This window comes from Periplaneta americana, chromosome 17 (genome assembly GCF_040183065.1).
Source record: "Periplaneta americana isolate PAMFEO1 chromosome 17, P.americana_PAMFEO1_priV1, whole genome shotgun sequence".
Taxonomy (NCBI): domain Eukaryota; kingdom Metazoa; phylum Arthropoda; class Insecta; order Blattodea; family Blattidae; genus Periplaneta; species Periplaneta americana.
The window spans coordinates 67,889,074-67,913,009 of NC_091133.1; the positions used below are offsets into that span (position 1 = coordinate 67,889,074).

The 23,936-nt window shown below is 33.9% G+C and overlaps 2 protein-coding genes across 5 annotated transcripts in view; one reads left to right on the top strand and one right to left on the bottom strand.

The window, feature by feature from the left end:
- Positions 1 to 23,936, bottom strand: part of LOC138693158 (lachesin-like) — a 1,789,721-nt gene that overhangs the window by 414,108 nt on the left and 1,351,677 nt on the right. The gene's annotated exons all lie outside the window — the stretch shown is intronic.
- On the top strand, positions 1,947 to 22,193 carry LOC138693247 (UDP-glucosyltransferase 2-like). The gene is made up of 5 exons (XM_069817067.1): positions 1,947 to 2,066; positions 6,395 to 7,222; positions 11,476 to 11,692; positions 13,901 to 14,120; positions 20,012 to 22,193. Exons 2-5 carry the CDS (start codon positions 6,395 to 6,397, stop codon positions 20,316 to 20,318), a joined length of 1,572 nt encoding a protein of 523 aa, XP_069673168.1. The 5' UTR covers positions 1,947 to 2,066; the 3' UTR covers positions 20,319 to 22,193.

The following is a 23,936-nucleotide window of genomic DNA, read 5'->3' on the forward strand; positions in this document are numbered from 1 at the left end:
GTCTACAGTGTATTATTAAAAAGAAAATTTTAAAATGAATTGTCATAAACAAGAAGTGCAACTTTTTCTTCCACAGATAGCCTGTTTTAGTTGTATATCACAAATTCAAAGGCAGGGAGAGAATTACGCAGATACTAAGTGATGTGCGCTTAACTTCAGGTTACAATTCTTCATCAGTAAACTCAAGGAAATGTCTCCAATGTTCAAATAGTGATGCTACCAACTCTAACTCGGTTTATCTATATCAATAATTATTTAATCACTGCCTCAATCTGATCTTCAGCGTAAATATTCACATACAATAGTTATCTCGAAGGCTAATCATGAGAGTGTTCAAATATACCAAAACTATATACATCGCACTTTTGTTCAACTGGCAACTGATTATCAGATTTACAACTAATTATTATAAGAAGTAAACTCGTGAATTCTAAATGAGGCAGTAGAGCAAGTGAACAGTTTCAAATACTTTGAGTGTACTAAAACCAGTAACATGAGCTGCTGCCAGGAAGTTAAAAGGAGAATAGCTATGACAAAGGAACATTTTAATACAAAAATGAGCATCTTCTGTAATCCTCTGAAAAGAGAACTAGAGAAGAGTTTGTTTGTTTGTTCGTTCGTTCGTTTGTTTGTTTGTTTATTTATTTATTTATTATTTGTTGTTGAACATGACAGGCAAAGCCCAATTACAATGTTCACGAAACAAATTAATTTATAAAACATAAACAAGGCAAAGGAAACATACACTTATTAAAAACTGAAACAAAAAAGAAATAAGAGAAAGAAAAAAAGGAGAAATTGAAATAAGGTGTGAAAGTAGCTTCAATTAACTAACAACAATATTCTGTAAAATATGATAACTATATTATTATTATTATTATTATTATTATTATTATTATTATTATTATTATTATTATTTCTATCATCAGCATTATTATTTGATCTCTGTAAAATTTATGTAGACTACTGGACTGTACCCGAGCACGAGCATATGCTTATTTCGGGTATCTATTCATATGTATTCAATTCAAATGTAAATTGTAAATAAATATGAAATGTGAAATTTGAAATAATTCTGTATCTAGAGAAATTCATATTGAAGAGCTTTGTGTGGAGTGTAGTGCTGACATTACGACGAAGTGAAGAGAAGCGACTAGAAGTATTTCAAATGTAGATTTGCAGAAGGATGGAGCGTGTTAAATGGACAGACAGAATAAGAAACGAACCTGTGTTTGAAAAAAATGGGTGAAAAAAGACTGATGCTGAAACTCACCAGGAAGAGAAAAAGGAATTGGTTGGGTCACTAGCTGCGAAGAAACTGCCTACTGAAGGCTTCCTGGAAGTAATGGTGAACGGGAGAGGAGTTCGGGGCAGAAGAAGATATCAGATTATAGACGACATCAAGATATATGGATCATAATGGGGAGACAAAGAGGATGCCAGAAAATGGGAAAGACTGGAGAAAGCTTGGTTTGCAGTGAAAGGCCGGATCTTGGGAAAACCACTATGAACGAATGAATTATAAAGAGGAGTATTACTGGCATATCTTTACAAACAATTAACATATTTTTATCATTTTATATTCCAATAAAATACCGTATGTATTTTCATAAATTTAAAAGTAATGATGTACATAATTAACACACTGAACTAATAGTTTTTAAAGCTGCATCTTAAAAGTTCGAATTTTCTTTGAAATATTTAGGGCTATTCACATTATTGTCTGTCTCTTCTATTTCGTTCCTCCTTCCTTCAAAACTTAGACATGCTTATTAACATAGACGGTAGAATTATTTATCTCCACTCTCAAGACTTGACACAACGCGTTGTATTTATGTTGAAGGAAAACGCTACAGGTTTTTACAAAGAGTTCACATTTAATACTTGTCAGTGTCATGCAAACTTGAGAACTAATTACAATCATTATAAAACTGCATATAGGGGGGAGAAAGACCACTGTGAACACAGTTGCAAGGCTGAAGACTCTGAAAACATCAGTTTCAGTTAAAAGTAGCTACTATACAGAAGGTGAAAATCTGTTTAAGAAAAGATATAATTTTGGAAAGGTAAAAAATATATAATAGACTATGAATTACTTAATATATCATTTATATATTCATTATCTATGCGTTTATTTTTATGTGTTATCATTTATTATAAGATATATTTATTAGGATAAGTATTTATTTTATATTAAAATTATTTTTTTCTGAGTGTTCATCACCGAAAACTAAAATGAAGTAAATTATATTATATAGCAATTGGTGTAATAACCAATATCTTTAAGTTTGCATATTTATTTATTTATTATTTTGCTAATAATAGTAACATAAAATATAATGTATACAGAAAAACTTTAGCTCGCCCCTGAAAGAGTAGAACTCGTGCTCAGGGGCGGATTCCTGAATTGAAATGAATAATTATACAATACAATTTGTCTTATATCTACTATGCAATTATAGTATATAAATTTTAATTTACAATTTTTCAATTTTTATAAAATGCATACATAACTTTTTAAATTTAATACTAGAACTATTAGAATTGACAAGATTAGGATATTTAAATATAAATTTGTTATATTACTGTATATTCTTGGGCCTAAATTACTACTATGATTAAGTACTGCAAGAGTGTTGCATTTTGGTTCAAACAATCTTAAAGAATTCATACCTTTTGTTTCATAACTGTGAGAATACAATTCAAAATTATTTCGATTTTTATATAAATATGAATTTTATTAATACAATATAATAAATTTGTCTTGCGTTAAGTACATTAAAGTCTAAAAACAAATTTTGAGATGGAAAATCAATAGGTTTATGAAGACATATTTCAATTATTTTCTTCTGTAATAAATAAAGTGGATTAAAACTGAATTTAAATGAGCTACCCCCCTCCTATATTTCTTTACATAATTACCGATTGAAATAAAGTTAAATATATTGTGCGTAATAAACTTATTGACAAGTAATTCCTCAATAAATGAAAATAATATACTACTTTACGTAATTTATTACAAAGGTAATTAATGTGTTGGTTCCATTTTAAATGATTATCGAAAATTATGAGTTCCCATATCGTCGTTGGTCCTGTAAATAACTCCTATGTGCAAAATATAAAATTTTTCAGTAGGAGACTGTCAATTCTTACATTTTCGAAACAAAGAAATATAATTACATATCGCAGAAAATACCTTTATTAAATGATCATATTCCGATAAACTGTACCACGGTCAAGCTATAACGGGGGGAGGGGGTAAATAATGTCCTCCATAACCCCATTATAAGGGGATTCTATGGTTTCGCTATTTAATAGAGCAAAAATCTGAAAATCGATAAATATGTCACATAGGAGTTATTGCAGGGACAACGACGATATGTTTGAAACATTTGTTGGTCCTTGCAGTATTGCATATTACACATATGAAGTTATATCAATAATTCTGCACCAAAATAAGAAGTTCAAACTTTCATTTTTTCATGGCATGAAAAAGACATTTTTGCGATCTAAAAGTGTAACTTTACTTTCATTATAAACTGTATATGTAGATGGAATACGTGTACAGTTATTTATTAATTTTTATGTACTTTGCGCATATTTGAATCGCTTCTAAGGCCTAATTGTCTTATCTCTACCTGGTTAAATAAATAAATACTAATACTAATGTTCCTATTCGCTATACTGAGTCTATGTAAATAAAATAAGATATCTTTTTAACAATCAACAATAAAGCGGAAAAAACGGAGAATATTTTATGGAAAATCCCATGCCAATTTACATAATGAGCCATTTGAAACTGAATACAGAAAGCAGGTAATATTTTACAGAAAAAAACTCTCTTTTGTATTCGAGCAGTCTATTCCGACTTTTAAATTATTTTTTAAGACGGAAGAATTCTGACTACATTTTATGATTGGCATAAAGACGGAATTTTATAATAAAATATAATAATTTTTCTCTGTAATATTAGGAAAATTGATTTTTAAACTTACTATGTGTAGATAATTAAGTAATAAAGGTTTTGTCTGAAGAAGATTTAGCAGCAGGAGATACTATTTGGTTTTTATATAAAAAAATGTGTAATTTTCTTTGTTTTACTATAACGCTAGACTTACATCAATTTTACACAATACGTCTGTATACATATTTTCAAGATCAAAGTTTCTTTCTCAATGCGAAGTATCATTGATGTGTTATTGAAATTATTATATTACATGCGCATTTTTTCCGCCCATAAGTTGACTCGTACATACTGCATATGAAGAAAATGATCCTAAATTTACGAAAAATCGCTGTTAACATACGTACAGATACATGGAGCCAATAATTTGTTTTCGTATATTCTGTCTAATGTTCGGGATTCTGTCCCGTATAACATAACACTTTTCACCAGTGACTTATAAATAATGGTTTTTGTTTTATTTAAAATATTGCTACTCCAAAGACCTGAGTTTAACATCCCAATCATATTCCTTCACTTATTACTTTCTTTCCAGTTTCAGCTATACTCTTTCCATTAGCTTCTAAAATTAATCTTTCATGTTTAAATTTATTAAGCATTTTAATTTCTTCTTGTACTTCAATATCTAGATTTTCTTCATCTTCCATCTTGAAGATTAGGTATTTGGTTTTGTTCAAATTTATTTTCAGCCCACACTTTTTATACACTTATATTAATTTTCTCATCATGTGTCTTCAGTGCCAGGAATAATTATGTCTTTGTCAACCGCAAAAAGTAGTTGATGTAAAAATATTGCGAGTTAATTGAAATTCCAACTATGTTACACTTTCTGGACTAGTTTCTAAGACATACGTCAATGGGTATATTTTAAAATATAATGTTGATATACAATATCCCTGTAAAAGGGTTGAAATGGGGAGAAGTGAAGAGAAGATGACAGAAATGGGCGAAGCGAATGTGTCTGATCCAGTGATGATTGAGGATATAGTAGCCTAAGTAGATCAGATAATACATTTGAGAAGTTAAGTAGGAAGATAAGTGAGAAGATAGAGGAAATGAAAATAGGCGAGGAGGATGGTGACGGAGGCTAGCCAGGATAGTGAGGCATAACATGTAGAAAATAAGATAGAAAATGTAATACACTTAAGAAATAGACATAATAACGATCCGATTGGTTAGTGACGTAGTAAGGCTTAGCAACAAATATTATTAGAAACAGAGTGTGTTCGATATAAATTAACTGGAAATCAAGAAAGGAATTGTAAAAGTGTCAATTTTGAATTATCTAAATTAAGTCGTTAGATTTTAAAGGTGGGAATACTGATCACTTTAGATGGGGACAAAGTAAGAGAGTATAGTAAATAGTGAATGAGTGTAAGGAAAAGAGAAGGATACAATAATGAGGGAATATAACTAAGAGGTGGTAATCTAAATTAGAAGAGCGCCTACAAAGAGTATATCTGTAATGAATGTAATTGTGGCACCAGATACAAAATTGTGAGGTCCACATTATATGAACGTAAATGTTGATATCAAATATATATCATATTATATCATATCCCTGTAACAATCCCTCTGCTGTATTAATTCTCTGGATAAACGATTTTCTATTTTAATTTTGGCATTTATTCCTTGAATATATTGATCTCAGAAGTGGTATTGTATCTTCACTTACTGTCCACACCTGTGGAGTAACGGTTAGCGCGAAACCAGGTGATCCGAGTTCGATTCCCGGTCGGGGTAAGTTACGTGGTTGAGGTTTTTTTTCGGGGGTTTCCCTCAACCCAAAATAAGCAAATTCTGGGTAACTTTCGGTGTTGGACCTCGGACTCATTTCACCGGCATTATCACCTTCATCCCATTCAGACGCTAAATAACCTAAGCTGTTGATAAAGCGTCGTAAAATAACCTACTAAAATAAAAAAAAAACTCACTTATTGATGTTTTTCTTAAGACTTTCCATAAAAACTCTGTCAGGCATTTTCTCTAGGTCAAAAGAAGTACTCCTATGTCTTTCAGGTTTTCCTTGAATTTCTCCATAAGTAATGTTAATGTAAAAGTTTGATCTATACAAGATTTTCCAGCTGCAAAGCCATTTTGTTCCTGTGTATTACGATTTCTTCTAAACGTTGTTTTATTATTCTCTCAAACGTTTTAATTCTGGGATTAATTACACAATTTCCACGATAATTGTAGTAAGATTTTCTGTCTTTTTTCTTATATAATATCGAATTGATTTTTCCTAATTTCATTGCTTTCGGTATTTCTTCTCCTTGTAAAATCTTCTCATATAACTTCTTCAGAATTGTTATTAACTTAGGTTTTCTATACCTTATCTTTTTCAAATAAATGTTTATGAATAATATGTAATATTATCAGTTGTCGAATTTGTGTTATAATAACTTTATATGTATTTTGTTTGTCCAACAGATGAAATTCCATTGTAGCCACGTGGTTCTCTGTCTGGCTGCCATTTCGTCTGTTTCTCTAACTGCGAGAATCCTTGCTCTATTCAATTACAATGCGAGAAGTCATTTTATTATGTTCGAACCTTTGTTACGAGGTCTTGCGAACCGCGGCCACGAGGTTTTCGTTGTAGGTCACTTTCCTCAGAAGACACCGATCCCCAACTACACAGACATCAATGTACAAGATTCGATTCCCAGTGTCGTCAACAACTTTACAGTCGAGTATGTCAGAAGTTTTGGTTTAGTAAATCAATTGCGTTTTATATGGGAAAAAACTTTAGAAATGTGCGAGACAGTCATGAATCATCCTGAAGTGCAGGAACTCATAAGAAACTCCGATACTCATAAGTTTGATTTAATTATCACTCACATTTTCGGACCTGATTGCTTTTTGGGATTTTCACATATATTTAATGCTCCTTTTATAAGTTTGGTCACGAGCGTGGCTTTGCCGTGGACAAATGATCGTGTTGGAAATCCAGATAACCCTTCATACATACCAAATTTCTTTCTGCCTTTCACGCAACGAATGAATTTTGGTGAAAGGATTATAAATACGATATTCAATGAAATTATGAAAATAGGAAACTACTATTTCTCTGAGTTACCCATGGATAAACTGGCCAGAAAGTACCTCGGCGAAGATATACCATCAATAACAGAGTTGAAGAAGAATACGAGCCTTATTATGGCTAACAGTCATTTTTCACTGAATACTCCAAGACCAACTATTCCAGCGTTTGTAGAAGTGGGAGGTCTTCACTTAAAAACTGACGGAAAACTGCCCAAGGTAATATTCTGTTTAAGTAAATGTGTACCTAAATACAGTGCAGGTGCAATAGCATACTTATTGCTTTATTTGTTTGATATTCTGACAAATAATTTTTCTGTTCAATTCATTAATTTTAGTTTCATTTTTTTGGTGATACCGATAAGCGTATATTATTTAACTATTGCAATTTTATTTTCCACCTTTGCTTATCTTAATGTTATTAGTTTACATTAACGTTTTCGATACTCTTATTGTATCATCTTCAGATGTTAGGATGTTATGTCAACATATGTGATGAAAACCTAGCCTCATATTGTGTTGTGGGTTATTCAAATGCATAGAACCATCATGATTTCCTAGTCTAGCTAGAGTTGATCGTGTTGTGAATTAACCTAATTCAGTGTCTCTAGTTACTTGTTAAGATTCTGTTAAAATTCACTATGAAGGCCCGTGTAGGACAGTGTAAAATTATGTGAGAACAATAATATAACATATAAATATAAAACAGGTAAAGTATACACTATAAAACACTATGAAACACTATAAACACTATAAAACACTTTGAACACGGCCAACCATATAAGTGTTCAGTGTTTTATAGGGTTTATAGTGTTTTATAGTGTATACTTTACCTGTTTTATATTTATATGTTATATTATTGTTCTCACATAATTTACACTGTCCTACACGGGCCTTCATAGTGAATTTTAACAGAATCTTAACAAGTAACTAGAGACACTGAATTAGGTTAATTCACAACACGATCAACTCTAGCTAGACTAGGAACTCATGATGGTTCTATGCATTTGAATAACCCACAACACAATATGAGGCTAGGTTTTCATCACATATGTTGACATAACACCCTAACATCTGAAGATGATACAATAAGAGTATCGAAAACGTTAATGTAAACTAATAACATTAAGATAAGCAAAGGTGGAATATAAATTGCTGTAGTTAAATCATTAATTTTAACTTTTAATTTTTTCAACATATTTTTTATATATTTATTTTTTTGAGAATGAAGAATTACAAGTAATTGTACTGTAAAATTATTTGTGATTATTAGCCGTCTATGATTCCGAGATTTCGGAAATATTACTTGTTTTATTATCAGAGTCGTATTGCTCAAGACCTACAGGATCACATGCTTTACTTCGTTCCTTTTTCTAGCTATTTCCCCTAAACCACGATGAATTTATTTATAGGGTGATTCATAAGGAATATTAACTACTTCACAAAGTGATAATATCGACAATTCTGAATAAAAAAGTTCTTGTAAATATGTGTACAATTTTCCATGGTTCTGGGGATACAGATGTTTGAATGTAACGCATAACAAGGTGTTACAAGTGACAAGAAGGAAAGACAAATATCTTACTTACTTACTTACAAATGACTTTTAGAGAATCCGCAGGTTCATTGCCGTCCTCACTTAAGCCGAATCGGTCCCTATCCTGAGCAAGATTAATCCAGTCCCTGGCATCATATCTCACCTCCGACAATATTATCCTATTATTTACATCTCAGCCTCCCCGAAGGTATTTTTCCCTCCGGCTGACCAACTAACACTCTCTATGTATTTCTGGATTCGCACATATGTGCTACATGCCCTGCCCATCTCAGAAGTCTGGATTTAATATCCCTAATTATGTTAGGTGAAGAGTACAATGCGTGCTGTTGTGCGTTGTGTAAGTTCCACCATTCTCCTGTAACTTCATCCCTCTTAGCCCCAAATATTGTCCTAAGCACCTTATTCTCGAACACCTTAATGTCTGTTCCGCTCTCAAAGTGAGTGTCCATATATCACAATCATACAGAACAACCGGTAATGTAACTGTTTTATAAATTGTAACTTAGTTTTTTTTTTAAGACTGGGTGACAGAAGCTTCTCATCCGAATGATTATAGAAATTTCCCATGTTTATTCTGAATTTAATTTCCTCTCGAGTGTCATTTATATTATATATATATATATATATATATATATATATATATATAATGTTAGTGTTGCTCCGAGATATTTGAAAATTTCCTCCTCTTCAAAGAATAAATTTCCAATTTTTATGTGTCCATTTCATACTATGTTCTGGCCACGAGACATAATCATATACTTTGTCTTTTCGGGATTTACTTTCAAACTTAGCTATCTATTACTTGCTTAGACAACTGCCTTATGATTATATTTATTGCGTATTTACATGGTATCAATCAACAATTCAATGCACTTTTCCGCTCTGTTGAGAACAGTAAGGCTAACTCTTCTGAGATCGTACTGTTCTTTTATGAGGGCAGAACTATTCAAACGAGTATTGCAAAAAAACCAATTCACCCCTTATGTTCACTTCGTTTTTCTACCCTTCACCTTTCATCCACTCCCATAAACAAAAATTGACAGGAGTGAAATCAGATGACCTTGGTGGCCAATGCCTATCGCCCCATGGCCCATCCATCATTTTTCGAGATTATGAAATTTAGATGACGTTTACCTGATGATTGAAATGTACAGGGGCTCCGTCATGCTAGAAGAATATACCCATCCTTGTAGCCAAGGCAACTAAAACAGCAGTTTCTTTACATGCATTATGAGCAGTGCTATCCCCAGACAATTTCAGAAGATCGACATGTGTTATTCCTTTGTACGTAGTCATTTCTCGCTCTTCATATCATTTTTAGTAAGGCTTGTTATGCATGGTATTCAAACAGCTACATATTCACACCCATTGGAAATTGGACACATGTTTATATGAACTCTTTTATACATAATAGTCCATACTACTACTCCTAAAATAGTTTTTGCTATTTCTCCTCAATCATCGTCTTTATGCTTATGGCTAATCTGCTATATAGTTTTATTGGTAGCCATCCTGACCTGTAACTATACATTATTGTATATAGACTAGGTTGAACCAGCTGAACCCTATAGTAATTCTACGAGTAGGAGATATGCAACTCGTTAAGCTAGAAATGACACGATGGTTGACATTCTTGTGCTTGCCCCTTATGCTGTGTGATAACAGATCACTACGCACCATAAGAATAAGACCGTTCCAAAAACATGTCATTCTTTAATATGATGAAGTTAAAAGTTCGTTACAAGTGATCAGGTATATATATACTTATATTCATATATAATTAAATAATTAATGACTATGAGTAGTTATACTGTAGATACTATTAATGGAAAAAAAATCGTACCGGCACCGGGAATCGAACCCAGGACTTCTCAGCTCTGCGCGCTGAGCGCTGTTTCCATTTGAGCTATGCCGGGACCCGTTTCAGGCATAGTAGGATGTGCAATTAACGCTGTCGCAATATAGGTCAACATTTCCTCGTGTAGTACAAAGAGCACGATTCTTAGTAATTCCGTACCAGCAGGGACATGTTTTTAGCAGGTCTATAAACAGAGAGCGTTAAAACTGAATTATAAGGAACATCTGGCGCATTCTGTACAAAGGAGATATTGGTGGGAAGTCATGTGAATTGCTTGGTCCAGCCAGACAAAACAGAATCGACAAAATCTGGCGATGGAACTCGAGAGTAGTTCCAAAATCTCGGAAACAGTCATTTTTAAGACAGTTTTTTATATTTCCAAATTATTCCATCCACTTCATTCTTTTGTTGCCTTTTTAAAACAGATAAGTACAATTATTAATATAATTAAGTTTATATGATAATATGTTGCCAATATAACTCAACAGTTTCAAAACGTTGGACGAATCACATAATCGTTGCCTTGTCACACTACAAGTTGAGAACTGAGTTAAATCCCAAAACTCTCCAGTAGAAATTTCATTGGGCAAAAACGTTCTTTTTTCACTACAAAGACAATTCAAAGAAGTAGAGTTGATAATATGTTAATAATAAAGAATAAGTAGAAAGAAGGCCAAGATCAACCGCTGTGTACTAGAAGGATGTTTTTTCCCACAGTTTCCTTGTTCAAGAATGTAATGAGGATGGAACTCAATTTCTCTTTAGTGAATGAATCTTACAATCTATGGAAAATATTAAGAGACAATCACGAATAAATTGGTAACAAAATCATTTGTAGAAAATATATTAAATTGTAATAAAATTTTCCCGTCGTAGTATCTGGCAAGGATCAATTTGTTCTGTATTTACCAACCTAGCTGAGTTTTTTCTGGGTCGCTCGATTTTGCGTAGACATAATCTACTTCTAGCAGTCATATTTTTACCTGTTTTATTCATTACTGATCTCCTGGTGTCATATCAATAGCATAATCAGAAATAATAATTTACATTTTACAGGACTTGAAAACTTATCTGGATAATTCTAAGGAAGGAGTGATATATTTCTGTTTGGGCTCCCTGATTAAAAGCTCAACTCTACCAGAGGACAAAAAGCAGATGTTTATCGAAGCATTCTCAAATACGAAACTGAATGTGTTGTGGAAAATTGACGAAATATCCGGCCTGCCAGACAATGTCAAGACTTACAAATGGTTCCCACAATTTGAGATACTTAGTAAGTTGTATAATGAATGACAAGATTTAAATTGTTGGTATTAAAGTACAAAATCATACAATAATTCTCAAACATCTTCGCTCACGTAAGACTATCATAAAGAAATTTAGATTTACAAATTAACTATAGGCTAATTCTCTAGATGGAATGGTAATGAAAACACACAAAAAGTTTAGTTCAAAGCATGGGAAGCAGGTAAGTAGAAACGAATGATCAGAGAGAAATAAAAAATAGGTTGCAGCCGCCAAATTACTCTTCAAGGAACGATCACTCATAAATTGAGAGAAATAAGACAGAGAACGGACACTGGAAAGTTTTATTTTCCCAATCGTACTGTACTATCAGGGACTGGAATGCTTTACCTGCAGACTTACTAAAGGCTTTACAAATAACCAAAAATGTATTTAAAAATAGGCTTAAAGACTTTACTAATAGACGGTAGTATATTATACACACTATTTAAAGGGTGTAATTGGTATTTTGTTATTTGAAGTGTTGTATCAGTGAAGAAGTGTGTTGTGTCAGTGAAGTGTGAAGTGTGTTGTGTCAGTGAAGTGTGTTGTATAAGTGAAGTGTGTTTCTGTTAGTGAAGTTTCATAGTTTAAAGTGTCAGTGCAAAGTATTTGAACAGTGAAATGTTTTTGAAATGTTAGTGAAATGAGGATAGAATCAGTGAAATGTGTCGTATTCCAGTGCAGTGAGTGAGTTGTCAGCGAAATGAGTGCAGTGCTGAAAGGTACTTGTGCAGATATGAACATATCATACTCGTGGGTTTTAGTTCGAACTTAGGGTTAAGATACAAACTAGATTTACTTTAAATGTTATTTTAAGTGATCGTGCTTCATTTAATTTAGGATGCTCATTATTATTATTATTATTATTATTATTATTATTATTATTATTATTATTATTATTATTAATTGTATTTTTCATTAATTGTGTTTATTATTGATTGTCATTATTGAGTATAATAAGTTACCACTGCCACCGGGTATATACCCATTTGCAAAGTGAATAAACACATACATACATCAACTGATCCGACCCACACTACTATGAACACTTGTGTTATTACTTAAATGAAATAGGTTATACTTGGTACTTCACTTCTTGCATTTATCCCCATGCTGTCCATCATTTTGCGATGCTACTCGCCAAATTTCGCTTCTGATCCGGAAGATATTCTCTTACCGAGATGTCACATTTAATAGACCTACCAATGAAATTTCGATTTGAACATAAAAAATCACATAGGCTACTAATACTTATACATATCGGGAATAATTAAAATATAGAAGGAAAAATATTAAAATAAATTTCATAAAGTTTCAGCAGATCCAGCACTATTAGATAGGTCTACAATAGTGTCCTGAGCTTCATCACGACACAAAAATAAGAGAAAGAACTTAAAACTATAGAATTTAAATTTCTAAGGCAAGGGGAATAGAAGGAGAACAAGGAAAATACAAGGAAAACAAGGAGATTACATTATGACGGGGAACACAAAGTGAACTAGGGGAACACAAGGAGAACAAGGGGAATACAAGGAGAACAAGGGGAACACAAGGAGAATAAGGGAACACAAGGAGAACAAGGGGAATACAAGGAGAACAAGGGGAACACAAGGAGAATACGGGAACAAAGGATAACAAGGAAACAGAAGGAGAACAAGGAGAATATGAGGAAAAGAAGGGGAACACAAGGAGAACAAGGCGAATGCAAAGAGAATAATTAGGATTGCATTAAATGTGACCGTCAATTACGAAGTTACCCTCACCCATAACTACTGTGGAGAAAGATGTAATTTTACGTCAATAGGAAATAAGTAATCAACGCAAGTCGGTTTAGGATCCACGCCCAAGACCCGGTACAGGATACCAGCTCTTTATTTCTGAGTTACAGCTGAGACAAATATTATTAAATGAATGAGTACAGTAATTGTTCATGCATTTTAAGTAACAATTTTATATGCTTTTCTTTTAAGTTATGCCGGCAGGTTTCTAAGACAGAGCGATGGCGTTGATGGTAAGTGGACGCTTAAAAAGTATTGAGTAGGCCTAGATTATAATCAAATAGCATAATTATTCATTCATTCATAATGTTCAGGCCAAGGGGAGGTCTTTCACTGCAAACCCAGCGTTCCGCAATTTTCCGTATTGTATAGCCTATTATGACACTGTAATTTTAAATTCCTACAATTCGTTTCAGAACATCCTAACGTCCGCATGTTCATAACTCATGGAGGGCTGATGGGCACGATGGAAGGAGTGTATACAGGCGTGCCCATGATAGGGGTGCCAATGTTTGCGGACCAGGAGCTCAACATAAACGTGTGTGTCATGAAAGGCATCGCTATATTGCTGGATTTCGATACTCTTACGACGGAGAAGATAACCAACGCTATTGATGCAATACTCAATAACCTCAGGTTTGCAACCAAACTCTGTTTTCGAAACTCTTGATTGTAATTATAAATGCAATGTAAGTTAATTGTTAAGTTTAACAAAAATGTTTGAACTGCGGTTTTCTATGGTGAAGAGTCTCGTTCGCATACCCTCTGGAATACGACGAAAAAGCTAAGATAGGTGGCCAAGAGATACTGAGGAAAAAAAGATCAGGATACAACTTGAGACATGACCAATGTTTTAATGCTCATCTGTCTGGCTTCCGAAGTACTGGTAAACTTGAAGCAGAATATTTCAGACAACTCCTTATGCATTAAAATGCAGTAAAACTACAGTATAGTAAACTGAAGTAAAACAGAAATAGTATTATTATGTAACGGACCTATAATGGTAGTAATTATGACGTGAGAGTGTTTATGAAACAAGCGTAAACATGTTTCATAACTTTCATATGAACCTCTTAATTACTTTATACTCGACCATGCCGAAATGTAGTAATTATACACCTGGTAGCAGTCCTTTAATGCATGTCATTAAAGTACACCTACTCATTAAAGTACAGGTGTTCAGCCAATGACAATTCAGCTTTGTACCGTTATAAAACCGCAAGTATCGATTATTCTCGGATATGCAATCGAAAGAGAATTAGCGAAAAGTCACGGAGGCTGGAAATCCAATACTGTCGCAGAAAGTTATGTTCTGTTACTATAATAATTAGCGTTAATTGTGAATAATATTCAAATAAATTCAATTTGTCATCTCGTTTTTCAATGTCGAATTCAATAATCAAGGTTATATAACGGGATTACATCAAGGTCAATGACATTATTGTTCCTCGGAAAAAAATCAATACTTTCGCGTCTGCGCACATCTCACAATTCACGACCTAGAACAAGGTCACTTCCGATCTTGTCAGATGCAAATAAAATGTATACATCTGAATAATTTCAAGTTAGAAATATGGTCGAGCATAAAAAGTCGTATGAAACTTGCCTATAATAGTAATTAAGACGCTCGTATGAATATTATGAAACTCGCTTGCGCTCGTTTCATAAATATCCATACTTGCGTCTTAATTAGTATCATTATAGGCTCGTTGCATAATGTACTATTATAGGCTAGAAAATATGCATACGACTATTTCTGTTCGACATAATTAAATGTCTAAGTTTTGAATTTTGAAGATTTTTCGTCCACACGGACATTTCGGCCACACTCTCCTTTCGTCCGCATCACCATTTGGTCAACAGAAATTTCGATTGTATGCACATTGTCAGTATTCAGTATTCGTCAACAGAGACACATTGTCAGTACTTTTTTTGTCCGTAACGTTGCTATGGCTTTCGGTATGGAAAATTAAATAGTTTTTACCAAGGAAATTGATTTTAAATTAATACAAATTGAGACTAGTGAAACTTAAAAAGGCAAAATGGCAAGTTGGTACTATCAACTGAAGGAAAGAAAATACTAGAAAACAATAATTACAGGTACCATTTTCATTCCCCAAATACTGTAAGTTAAGAATAAGAAGTATTGGCGTTGCGAGAAGCGAAACATTTGTAGTGAATCCTGTATAACCAACTACGACATCCATACCACAGTTACAGTTGCCTCTGAAAACAAACACATACACACACGAGGTGGACAGAACTCAGATACTTATGTAGGAAGTTTTGAGAGGTGTGAAGAGACGTGCTCAAGAACGTGTCAATGGGCCTGCAATGGTGATCAACAGGGAAGCATTGGAAGAGCTGGCAGCCGCAAGCGAAGAGGTGCAAATGTCTCTATCTGAAAGAAATTCAGTACTGAGGACTATCAACCGCTTTCAGAACAAGAACGGCCCCATAGTACTCCGTACCCTTGCAGAAGCTGAGGTTAGACATCCATATCATGTTACATCAGAAAATTAAATCAACGATTTCTCCTTTTCGACTCTGGCGCAGAAGATCAAAACAGATTCATAATATTTTGCACAGATTTTGCACTCGAGTATCTTTGTAGAAGTAGTGCTCTATTTGCAGACGGTACTTTCAGGACCGTTCCTAATATTTTTGGCCAATTCTACATAGGCTAGTACATGAAATGGTGTATGATTATGTCTTCCCTCTGGTATATGTGTTATATAGTAGGAAAGAGCAAATTACATACACACCGATTTTCGAAGAGGTGAAGATGCATACTCAACGGAGGAATTTGCAGCTACAACCAGATAATGCAATGACTGACTTAGAAATGGCCGCAATTAATGCCATTAGGACAGGTTTTCCTCCTACACGAGTGCAATACTGCCTTTTTTATTTCACGCAAGCAATTTGGCGGTTTGGCGTTACTCAGTCTCAGTTAAAGGTTCCATAAAACGAAAATGAAGACATTCGACGATCTATGTGGATGTCATTCCGTTTGTGCCTTTAGCTGATGTAGAAAACGTATTCGAAGAATTGTACGGTGTAGTCCATGATGATGTCGAGAAATTGGTGATATAGATCTAACTTACGTCAGAGGTCGACCAGCCAGGGGTCGTCGCCCTGATGTAGCAACATGGCCATGTAGCCAGAGCTATGGAATGGGTACAGACAAGTTGTTCAAGGCATGCATCGTAAAAACAGCATGGTAGAAGGCTGGCATTCCAAAAATTAATTGTTACCCATCATGCGACATTGTGGAAATTTATAGAGTATCTTAAAAAAGACGAACGCGATAACTATGTCATGATAACGCAGTTGTCCGGCGGACACCTACAGGTTAGGAAGCCTGTGAACTAAAAATGCCTCGTAAACCAAACACAAATAGAGGCAATTGTGCGTGGATATGGGGAGTACAAAATCTTGGTTGGATTAAAATCTGTGGACGGAATTGGTGTGGACCAAGAAGTGTGGACGAAGTGTCTTGGACAAATTGCCCTAATACCTGTCATTTAGCTCCACTAGCATATCCCTTAGGACTCCGATAGACATATTTTATTGCAGTGTGTCGAATTGGAAAATATAGGAGAAAATATCTGCCACCCTCGATGCTAAGTCAGAATAGGAGTTAGCTTGCATGTCTTAACCTCATGGGGAATTGAGAATACGAACAAAAGACTCGATTGTTCCTCTTGAAGGCCAGACAGATTAGAGCTTCAGCTGTTGAAATTTGTGATACGATCTGACAAAGGGATAATTATATCTAGCCAATTACACACTTTTATGTCTGTTTTAGGTTGGGATATATTATATAATGTGTTTTGTTGTGCCATTTTAATTTTAATATGTGTGTTCTCTTAGATAGTGTGGTTGGATATAATCATAGGTGAGGGGGGGTGAAACCTACAGAGTAGGACTTGTTTTAGGTACAAAGCACGTACGGTCAGAAGACCCGTGCATTGGATTTAAGAGAAAATTATGATAATGTAACATCTGTATGTATAATATTACTCAATAAATCCATCTATATAATCTGGTTGAAATGTAATGTCGCTCTCAATTTATTAGGATGTTTGATTCACTACATTATGCAAATGTTTAATATGTAATGAGTAAAACATGATTATCAGCCTAAATTATACAAGACATTTTGTGGGTCAGTGAAAATGATAGGGCTATATGAACTTCAAAAAGGACGTGAACGACTGCCCTAAACAATCATCCTGACACGCAGGAGTTATTGCGAAAAGATCTCAATTGCATTTTTCTTCAAGTCCCTCCACGTCGAGCATCAAAATCATTGTGCATGATTAGTATTTTATTACCATTTTACAGCATTTCACATTCGTTGGATGGTGACGCGCGGAGGGGAATGATCTAGGGACTAGAGGTAACGTCTGCTCGAAACTGGGATACTCGGAAAATCTTGTCGTAGTCTGCTGATATGGGTTGGGAATGGACCTGTGATAGGGGTTAGCACAATATATCAGCAACGGTCGCAGTTCTGGAACATAATAATCTCCTAATAATAAAACGAAAGGAAACAAAGACGTTAATTGAATTATTTACGTGTTAAACCAGAGAATCTCAAATAACTTATTATATAATGACACCGCATAAGAACTAAACATTTTATTTTATCAGATTTTCGCCATTGGTGCCTAAGTTAGATTGATTTATCATTTAAATTACAAACCTTGAGTTTAGAATTATTTTCTATAGTAAAAGAGAGTAAAACTAGATGTTATTTGGGAGTGGAAAGTTTAACGCCTGAGGCGAAGCCGAGGGTGATAATTTCCCCGAGCGCATAAAATCTCGTGTGCTATGCATTATTTTATCCATAACTGGAAGTTAAGAGGAGTATGAATGGTCTACTCCACTAATATTGAAATTACTAAGTTCATGACCCATTTACTCAAGAACTACTGCATGAAAATTAATTAAACTTTTGCATCTCATATATAACATATTTATTATTTTATACGTTTAAGATGGTAGAGATAGCTTATGTATTTGCAGTTATATGCGCAAAAATTGAAATATATATATATATATATATATATATATATATATATATATATATATTCTAGTTCCCAGGATATTCAGTTAATTCAAAGTAAAGCATATATAAGTTACCTACAAAAGATTCATTAAGTTGAATAGAGTAGTTGTTGAGTAAATTGGTCATGAACTTAACAAATTTAACATTAGTAGAATAGATCATTCTATTTCCCTTCAGTTTCATTACTGGCACCTAAATTTTATTTTAAATTGTAGGTCCTTTCTTTGTAATGTTCTTTGTTGTTTTCGAAGAAATTATGAATGAATGTAAGGATTTTATTGTTGCTCATGTGTTGATTGTCAAGGAGAGAATGATTAAAAAAATTTTAATTCACAAGCGAATTAAAATGTTTAGGAATATATTTAACACGCGAAAGCAATATAATACATATGCCGAAGTGATATAGTGTTAAAAATTGTGTAACCAAGATGAATAATAAATTTAATTCACTACTGTGAATAAAGCCATTGTTTAGGTTGCTAAGGATGGTTAAATAATGAGCAATTATTTAGATACAAATCATGAATAAAAAATATAGGTAATACTTATTCTTCAAATGGTTTTTATGCCCCACATAGTTTGTTGATCTCATTTTTAACCAAATAGCCATAAAAAGACGGCAGATAGTTCTGGATTTTAATGGAATATGGGCAATTTAAACAAGTTAATAATCAGCAATTATAGAAACTTACAGATATAATATGGCTTGTAACCGTTTGGTTTGAATTTTACGTGATCTACGACAATTAACCTTTCTCACGCCGTTGGTGATAATTTTTGTCAAAATACATTCGGTTCTGTTTGGCGCTGGTAATAAAACTTTCACCAGCTCCGACTGCAGAGTAAATATTTATGTTACAGTTCCGCCGCTTTTATTTCCAGCAGCCAATCACGTTGCAGTTAAACGTGTGCGCATTTTCATTCGCTGCTGATGTTATGCACTTCCTAAGGGTCGATAAATACTTAATATAATCGTCCCCCCATTTTGGCTCTTTCGTTGGTGTTCGCAGAAAGCACACGAGGACGTTATTTGCCGCTCACTTATTTTCTCAATTACAGTGCGTTTGATTTATTATCATAGAAACTACGAATGATAATGTTTAACGGTGCGGCGAATAGATTCCTCGTCTTGTAACTCGGCAACGAAAGAACAAAAATGGCGAACGATACTTCCTACCTAGACTTTATAGTGCCTTCGCTTCCTAAGGCGTAAGCAAAGAGGAGGAGTCACGCCGGAAATAACAGTGACGCGACTATACATCTCTCCATCTCTTTTTTTTTACCCTCCTACATCAATTATTATTGTTCAGCTAGGAGTACATCGGCATAGGCTACTACTTCTGGCAATGTTTCATCTTTGATTCAACTTTAATCTTGCCGTAATTCTTATATTTATTAAAAATACACAACTATTTCGCAAAACGTTAATAGTGTTCTGTTTTTCTTTCAGTTATCGTAAAAATGCAAAGAAGTTATCAGAGCTTTTCCGCGACCGTCCACACACAGCGCTCGAGACTGCCATCTACTGGACTGAATACGTAATCAGACATCGCGGAGCCCGCCACATGCGTTCTGCAGCGATTGACCTTCCTTGGTACCAGTACCTCTTGTTAGATGTCATCCTTGTCTTGTTAGTAGGAACAATAGTGTCGATTTATATTCTTTACTATGCAGTGAAAGTCTCTCTTCGTTTATTGCTTCCGTATTTAGAGGAGAAGAGACTAAAGTCACTAAAATTTATTAGCAAAGAAGAATAGTCAATTACCGAGCATTATAAAATAAAGAAACTGTAAAAAATTAAAATCGTTTAATTATAGAAACATTCTATGAATTAAATTTTAAGATGAATTATGAAATGCAGTTTTTGAGTTTTGTACTTCAGTGGATTAGATTTATTGTGTTATAATTGAGAGTTGGACAGTTTAAAGGCAAGATGAGAGCAGGAAAGGCTCTGTGGAGATGAGATTTCTTTGATCAGTGAAAGGATGTAAATGATTAAGACAAAGTATAGTACATAAAATTAAATGGAACTCTACGTGCTTTCTATGAACCAGAAAATTATATCACTTATAAATGAGGGGCTCACAACCAGAGTGGACCAAGTCCACCAGTGGTCAGTTTGTGGATTAATACAATCTCGGATGAAGAAAACTTAGATTTATTCATTGCCATAACAAACACAGTCCATAACTCATTTGTTACTCCACAGAGGACAGCATTTACTATGGAAGGTCAGCCAGAAACTTTAAGACTCAATATTTTAGAACTATTCCAGATGGACTTGATCCACTCTGACTGTGAACCCCTCAAATAACACTTGTCAACAAATTTTCATTGAAAGTGTGTAAATGGTATCAAATTAGGTTTTTCAGATTCGTCTGAGCACAATATGATAAAATATCACTATCCATAAAAATACTTAGCTCTAGTTTTTCAGATAAGCCATTCGCATCTTAGAGCCAAAGTATTCTATGGTAAATTGCCTAGCTTTCATTAGTCAGGTAATATTTTCGTACTTTGAATTTTTTTTGTAATTGTAATTGTAAATTTAATATTAATTGTAATTTTATTCTTCATATTATAGTTGCAATCTCCTTGTAGAGGGACACAGAAGACCTGACGGCCTTATCTCTACCAGGTTAAATAAAGAAATACTAAATACTATTCACCAAATAAATATACTCATATTCCAAAAATTAGCCAAACCAATAATTTTAAGTGAATAATTACTTGAATAGTGTGATATGATAGGCATTGATAAATTTCGTGTCATTCACAAATAAAAACATAAAACATTAAGCGTAATACCAAAATAGTACAACATAACATACAACTTCTTGTCGAGATAAGCATGCAAAAAGTGAAATATAAAACGACATATTGCAACCTAGTTTTTCATAGCGCGACATTTCATTCACAGTCTCCTTGTAATTCATTGCTCTATTGGTTCCTAAGAACCGTGAAGAAGCGTGCTCCTTCTCTGGTAAACAGAATTACAGAATGGTTATAATTATGTAAACTGACGATGTGCAGCACGGTGTTAGCACGGACTCTAATGATCGTAGAAGTGTGAAACTTCGTAGATATGCTAACTAACCAATGCACTCGCGAATTATGCCACAAAAATTATTAGTTCCAAGTCTCGCCACCAGGTGTAAATATGGCGCTGTAAGCAGTGAAAACGTGCAATTGTCTGTAACTCTGACGTCAGTGTGTTCTTCCGGTTGCATTGCATTCAGCGTATTCCGAATCTCACCGGACCGGTGGACAACAATGACGTCACGCTGCAGCGAAATAGGAACAAAACTGCTGGAAGGTTCGATGGCTGTCATTGTTGTCTGTGCTATACTAGCAAGATTTTGCGAAATTTCCGTACTGTCATCTCGTTCAAAGAAAAGAGAACATAAATAATTTATTTCTTGAACCTGTAGCAATAACTGGTCCGTTGACATGTATGTATGTATTTATTCACAGTGCAATGGGTATATACCCGGTGGCAGTGGTAACTAATTACACTCAATAATGACAATAATAAACTTATTAATTAAAAATACAATTAATAACAATACTAATAATTAATACTAACAATAATTAATAATAATAATAATAATAATAATAATAATAATAATAATAGTAATAATAATAATAGTAATAATAATAAAAACAACAAGAGGGAATTTCCTAAATTAAATCAAACGATCACTTAAAATAACATTTGAAATAAATCTAATTTGTATCTTAAAACTAAGATCGAACTAAAACCCACGAGTATGATATGTTCATATCTGCACAAGTACCTTTCAAATTACACTCATTTCGCTGTCAACTCACTCACTGCACTGGAACTACGACACATTTCACTAACACTTTAAAAACATTTCACTGTTCAAATACTATGCACTGCCACTATAAACTATAAAGCTTCACTGACAGGAACACGTTTCACTTACACAGCACACTTCACTGACACGACATACTTCTTCACTGATACAACACACTTCACTGACACAACATAATTCTTCACTGATACAACACTTCAATAACAACATATCATTTACAGCCTTTAAATACTGTGTATAATTACCGTCTATTAGTAATGTCCTTAAGCCTATTTTTAAATATATTTTTGGTTGTTGGTAAAGCCTTTCGTAAGTCTGCAGGTAAAGCATTCCAGTCCCTGATAGTACGATTGAGAAAAGAAAACTCATGTTCGCTCATAAGCCATTAACATATTGTATTTACGTTCTGCTCATTACAAGCAACACAGCAGAACCAAAGCAGAACACACAGCCATGACACAACAGTGCACGATGTTATTCGTCTGCTAATTCCCGCCCTATACAAGAACCAATCAGATTCACTGATGGCGGCTGATGGAGACTGCCATCACCTCTGCAAGCTGTTCGAACCGATGCGACACCAGTGGAGCATCAGTGACGTCATCGTTGAAATTCGGAACACCGTGCTGCCATCAGATAGCCCAGCGCTGAGATTCAGAATACGCTCATTGTGTCAGTTCCCTGTTGCTCGGTGATGCGTGTTGATTCTGTCAGTGAAGTGAATGTTCGTTGAAAATTTTGACGACTGTAAAAAGGACGACACTTATACCCCTTACACCCTGTATAATTACAATGTAAATTTAAGGCAAATTAAAAGAGGATTCAGAATGGAAGTTAAAAAACAAATGAAAAATGGCAAAAGTTTTAAGCTCTCTGAAATAGGTTACATCTATTTCATCCGAAGACGAATTAAATTTCTGCTCTCTATAGTTGTACGTAATTATATGTAACGGTGTTATGGAGTTACAGTTGTAAGCTAGGAGAAGACAAGTTACATTAAATTATTTTACACTATTTTAAATTTTTATTAAACAAATATTTTAGTGCTGGGACATTTTAAATGTCGTTGAGGTCCAGTGGGTTTCAATATCTGTGGATAGTAGGTGATGCACTGCTAATTTTATTCAATTCCGCATAAGATTGTTTGCTTTGTTCACAATATTTTCCTCCAGTCCACACTGTTCTCCGCCTTTTTTTCACGTCCTTCGAGGAAGATCAGATGCATCCTGAGTTGCTAATTTTATACTAATCATTTTTTCTGATTCACTTTCAGGTATCATTACATTTACTGTAAAAAGATTTCAGCATACCTGCTGCAGATTTCCTCCTTTTTCTAAACTTTTATTAATTACACAGGTCAACAAGTCTTTTATAACATGCATTATAACAGTTTCTTTGTATGTGCTATTCACAAATATCGTACTGAAAAAAACTAACGGTTGATATTATTCGGAAACTTATTTTATAGTCAGTGATCAGTTAAAATCGACCTAAATCGAACCCGGTTCCTGTCTTTAACATGGCTATTTCAAACAA

What these genes read in the sequence shown, in the direction of transcription:
- LOC138693247 (XM_069817067.1), top strand. Translation starts at nt 6,395, where the DNA reads ATGAAATTCCATTGTAGCCACGTGGTTCTCTGTCTGGCTGCCATTTCG. An exon ending in CCCACAATTTGAGATACTTA is followed by an intron (nt 11,693 to 13,900) that starts GTAAGTTGTATA and finishes AATTCGTTTCAG; the next exon opens with AACATCCTAACGTCCGCATG. An exon ending in GCAATACTCAATAACCTCAG is followed by an intron (nt 14,121 to 20,011) that starts GTTTGCAACCAA and finishes TTTTTCTTTCAG; the next exon opens with TTATCGTAAAAATGCAAAGA.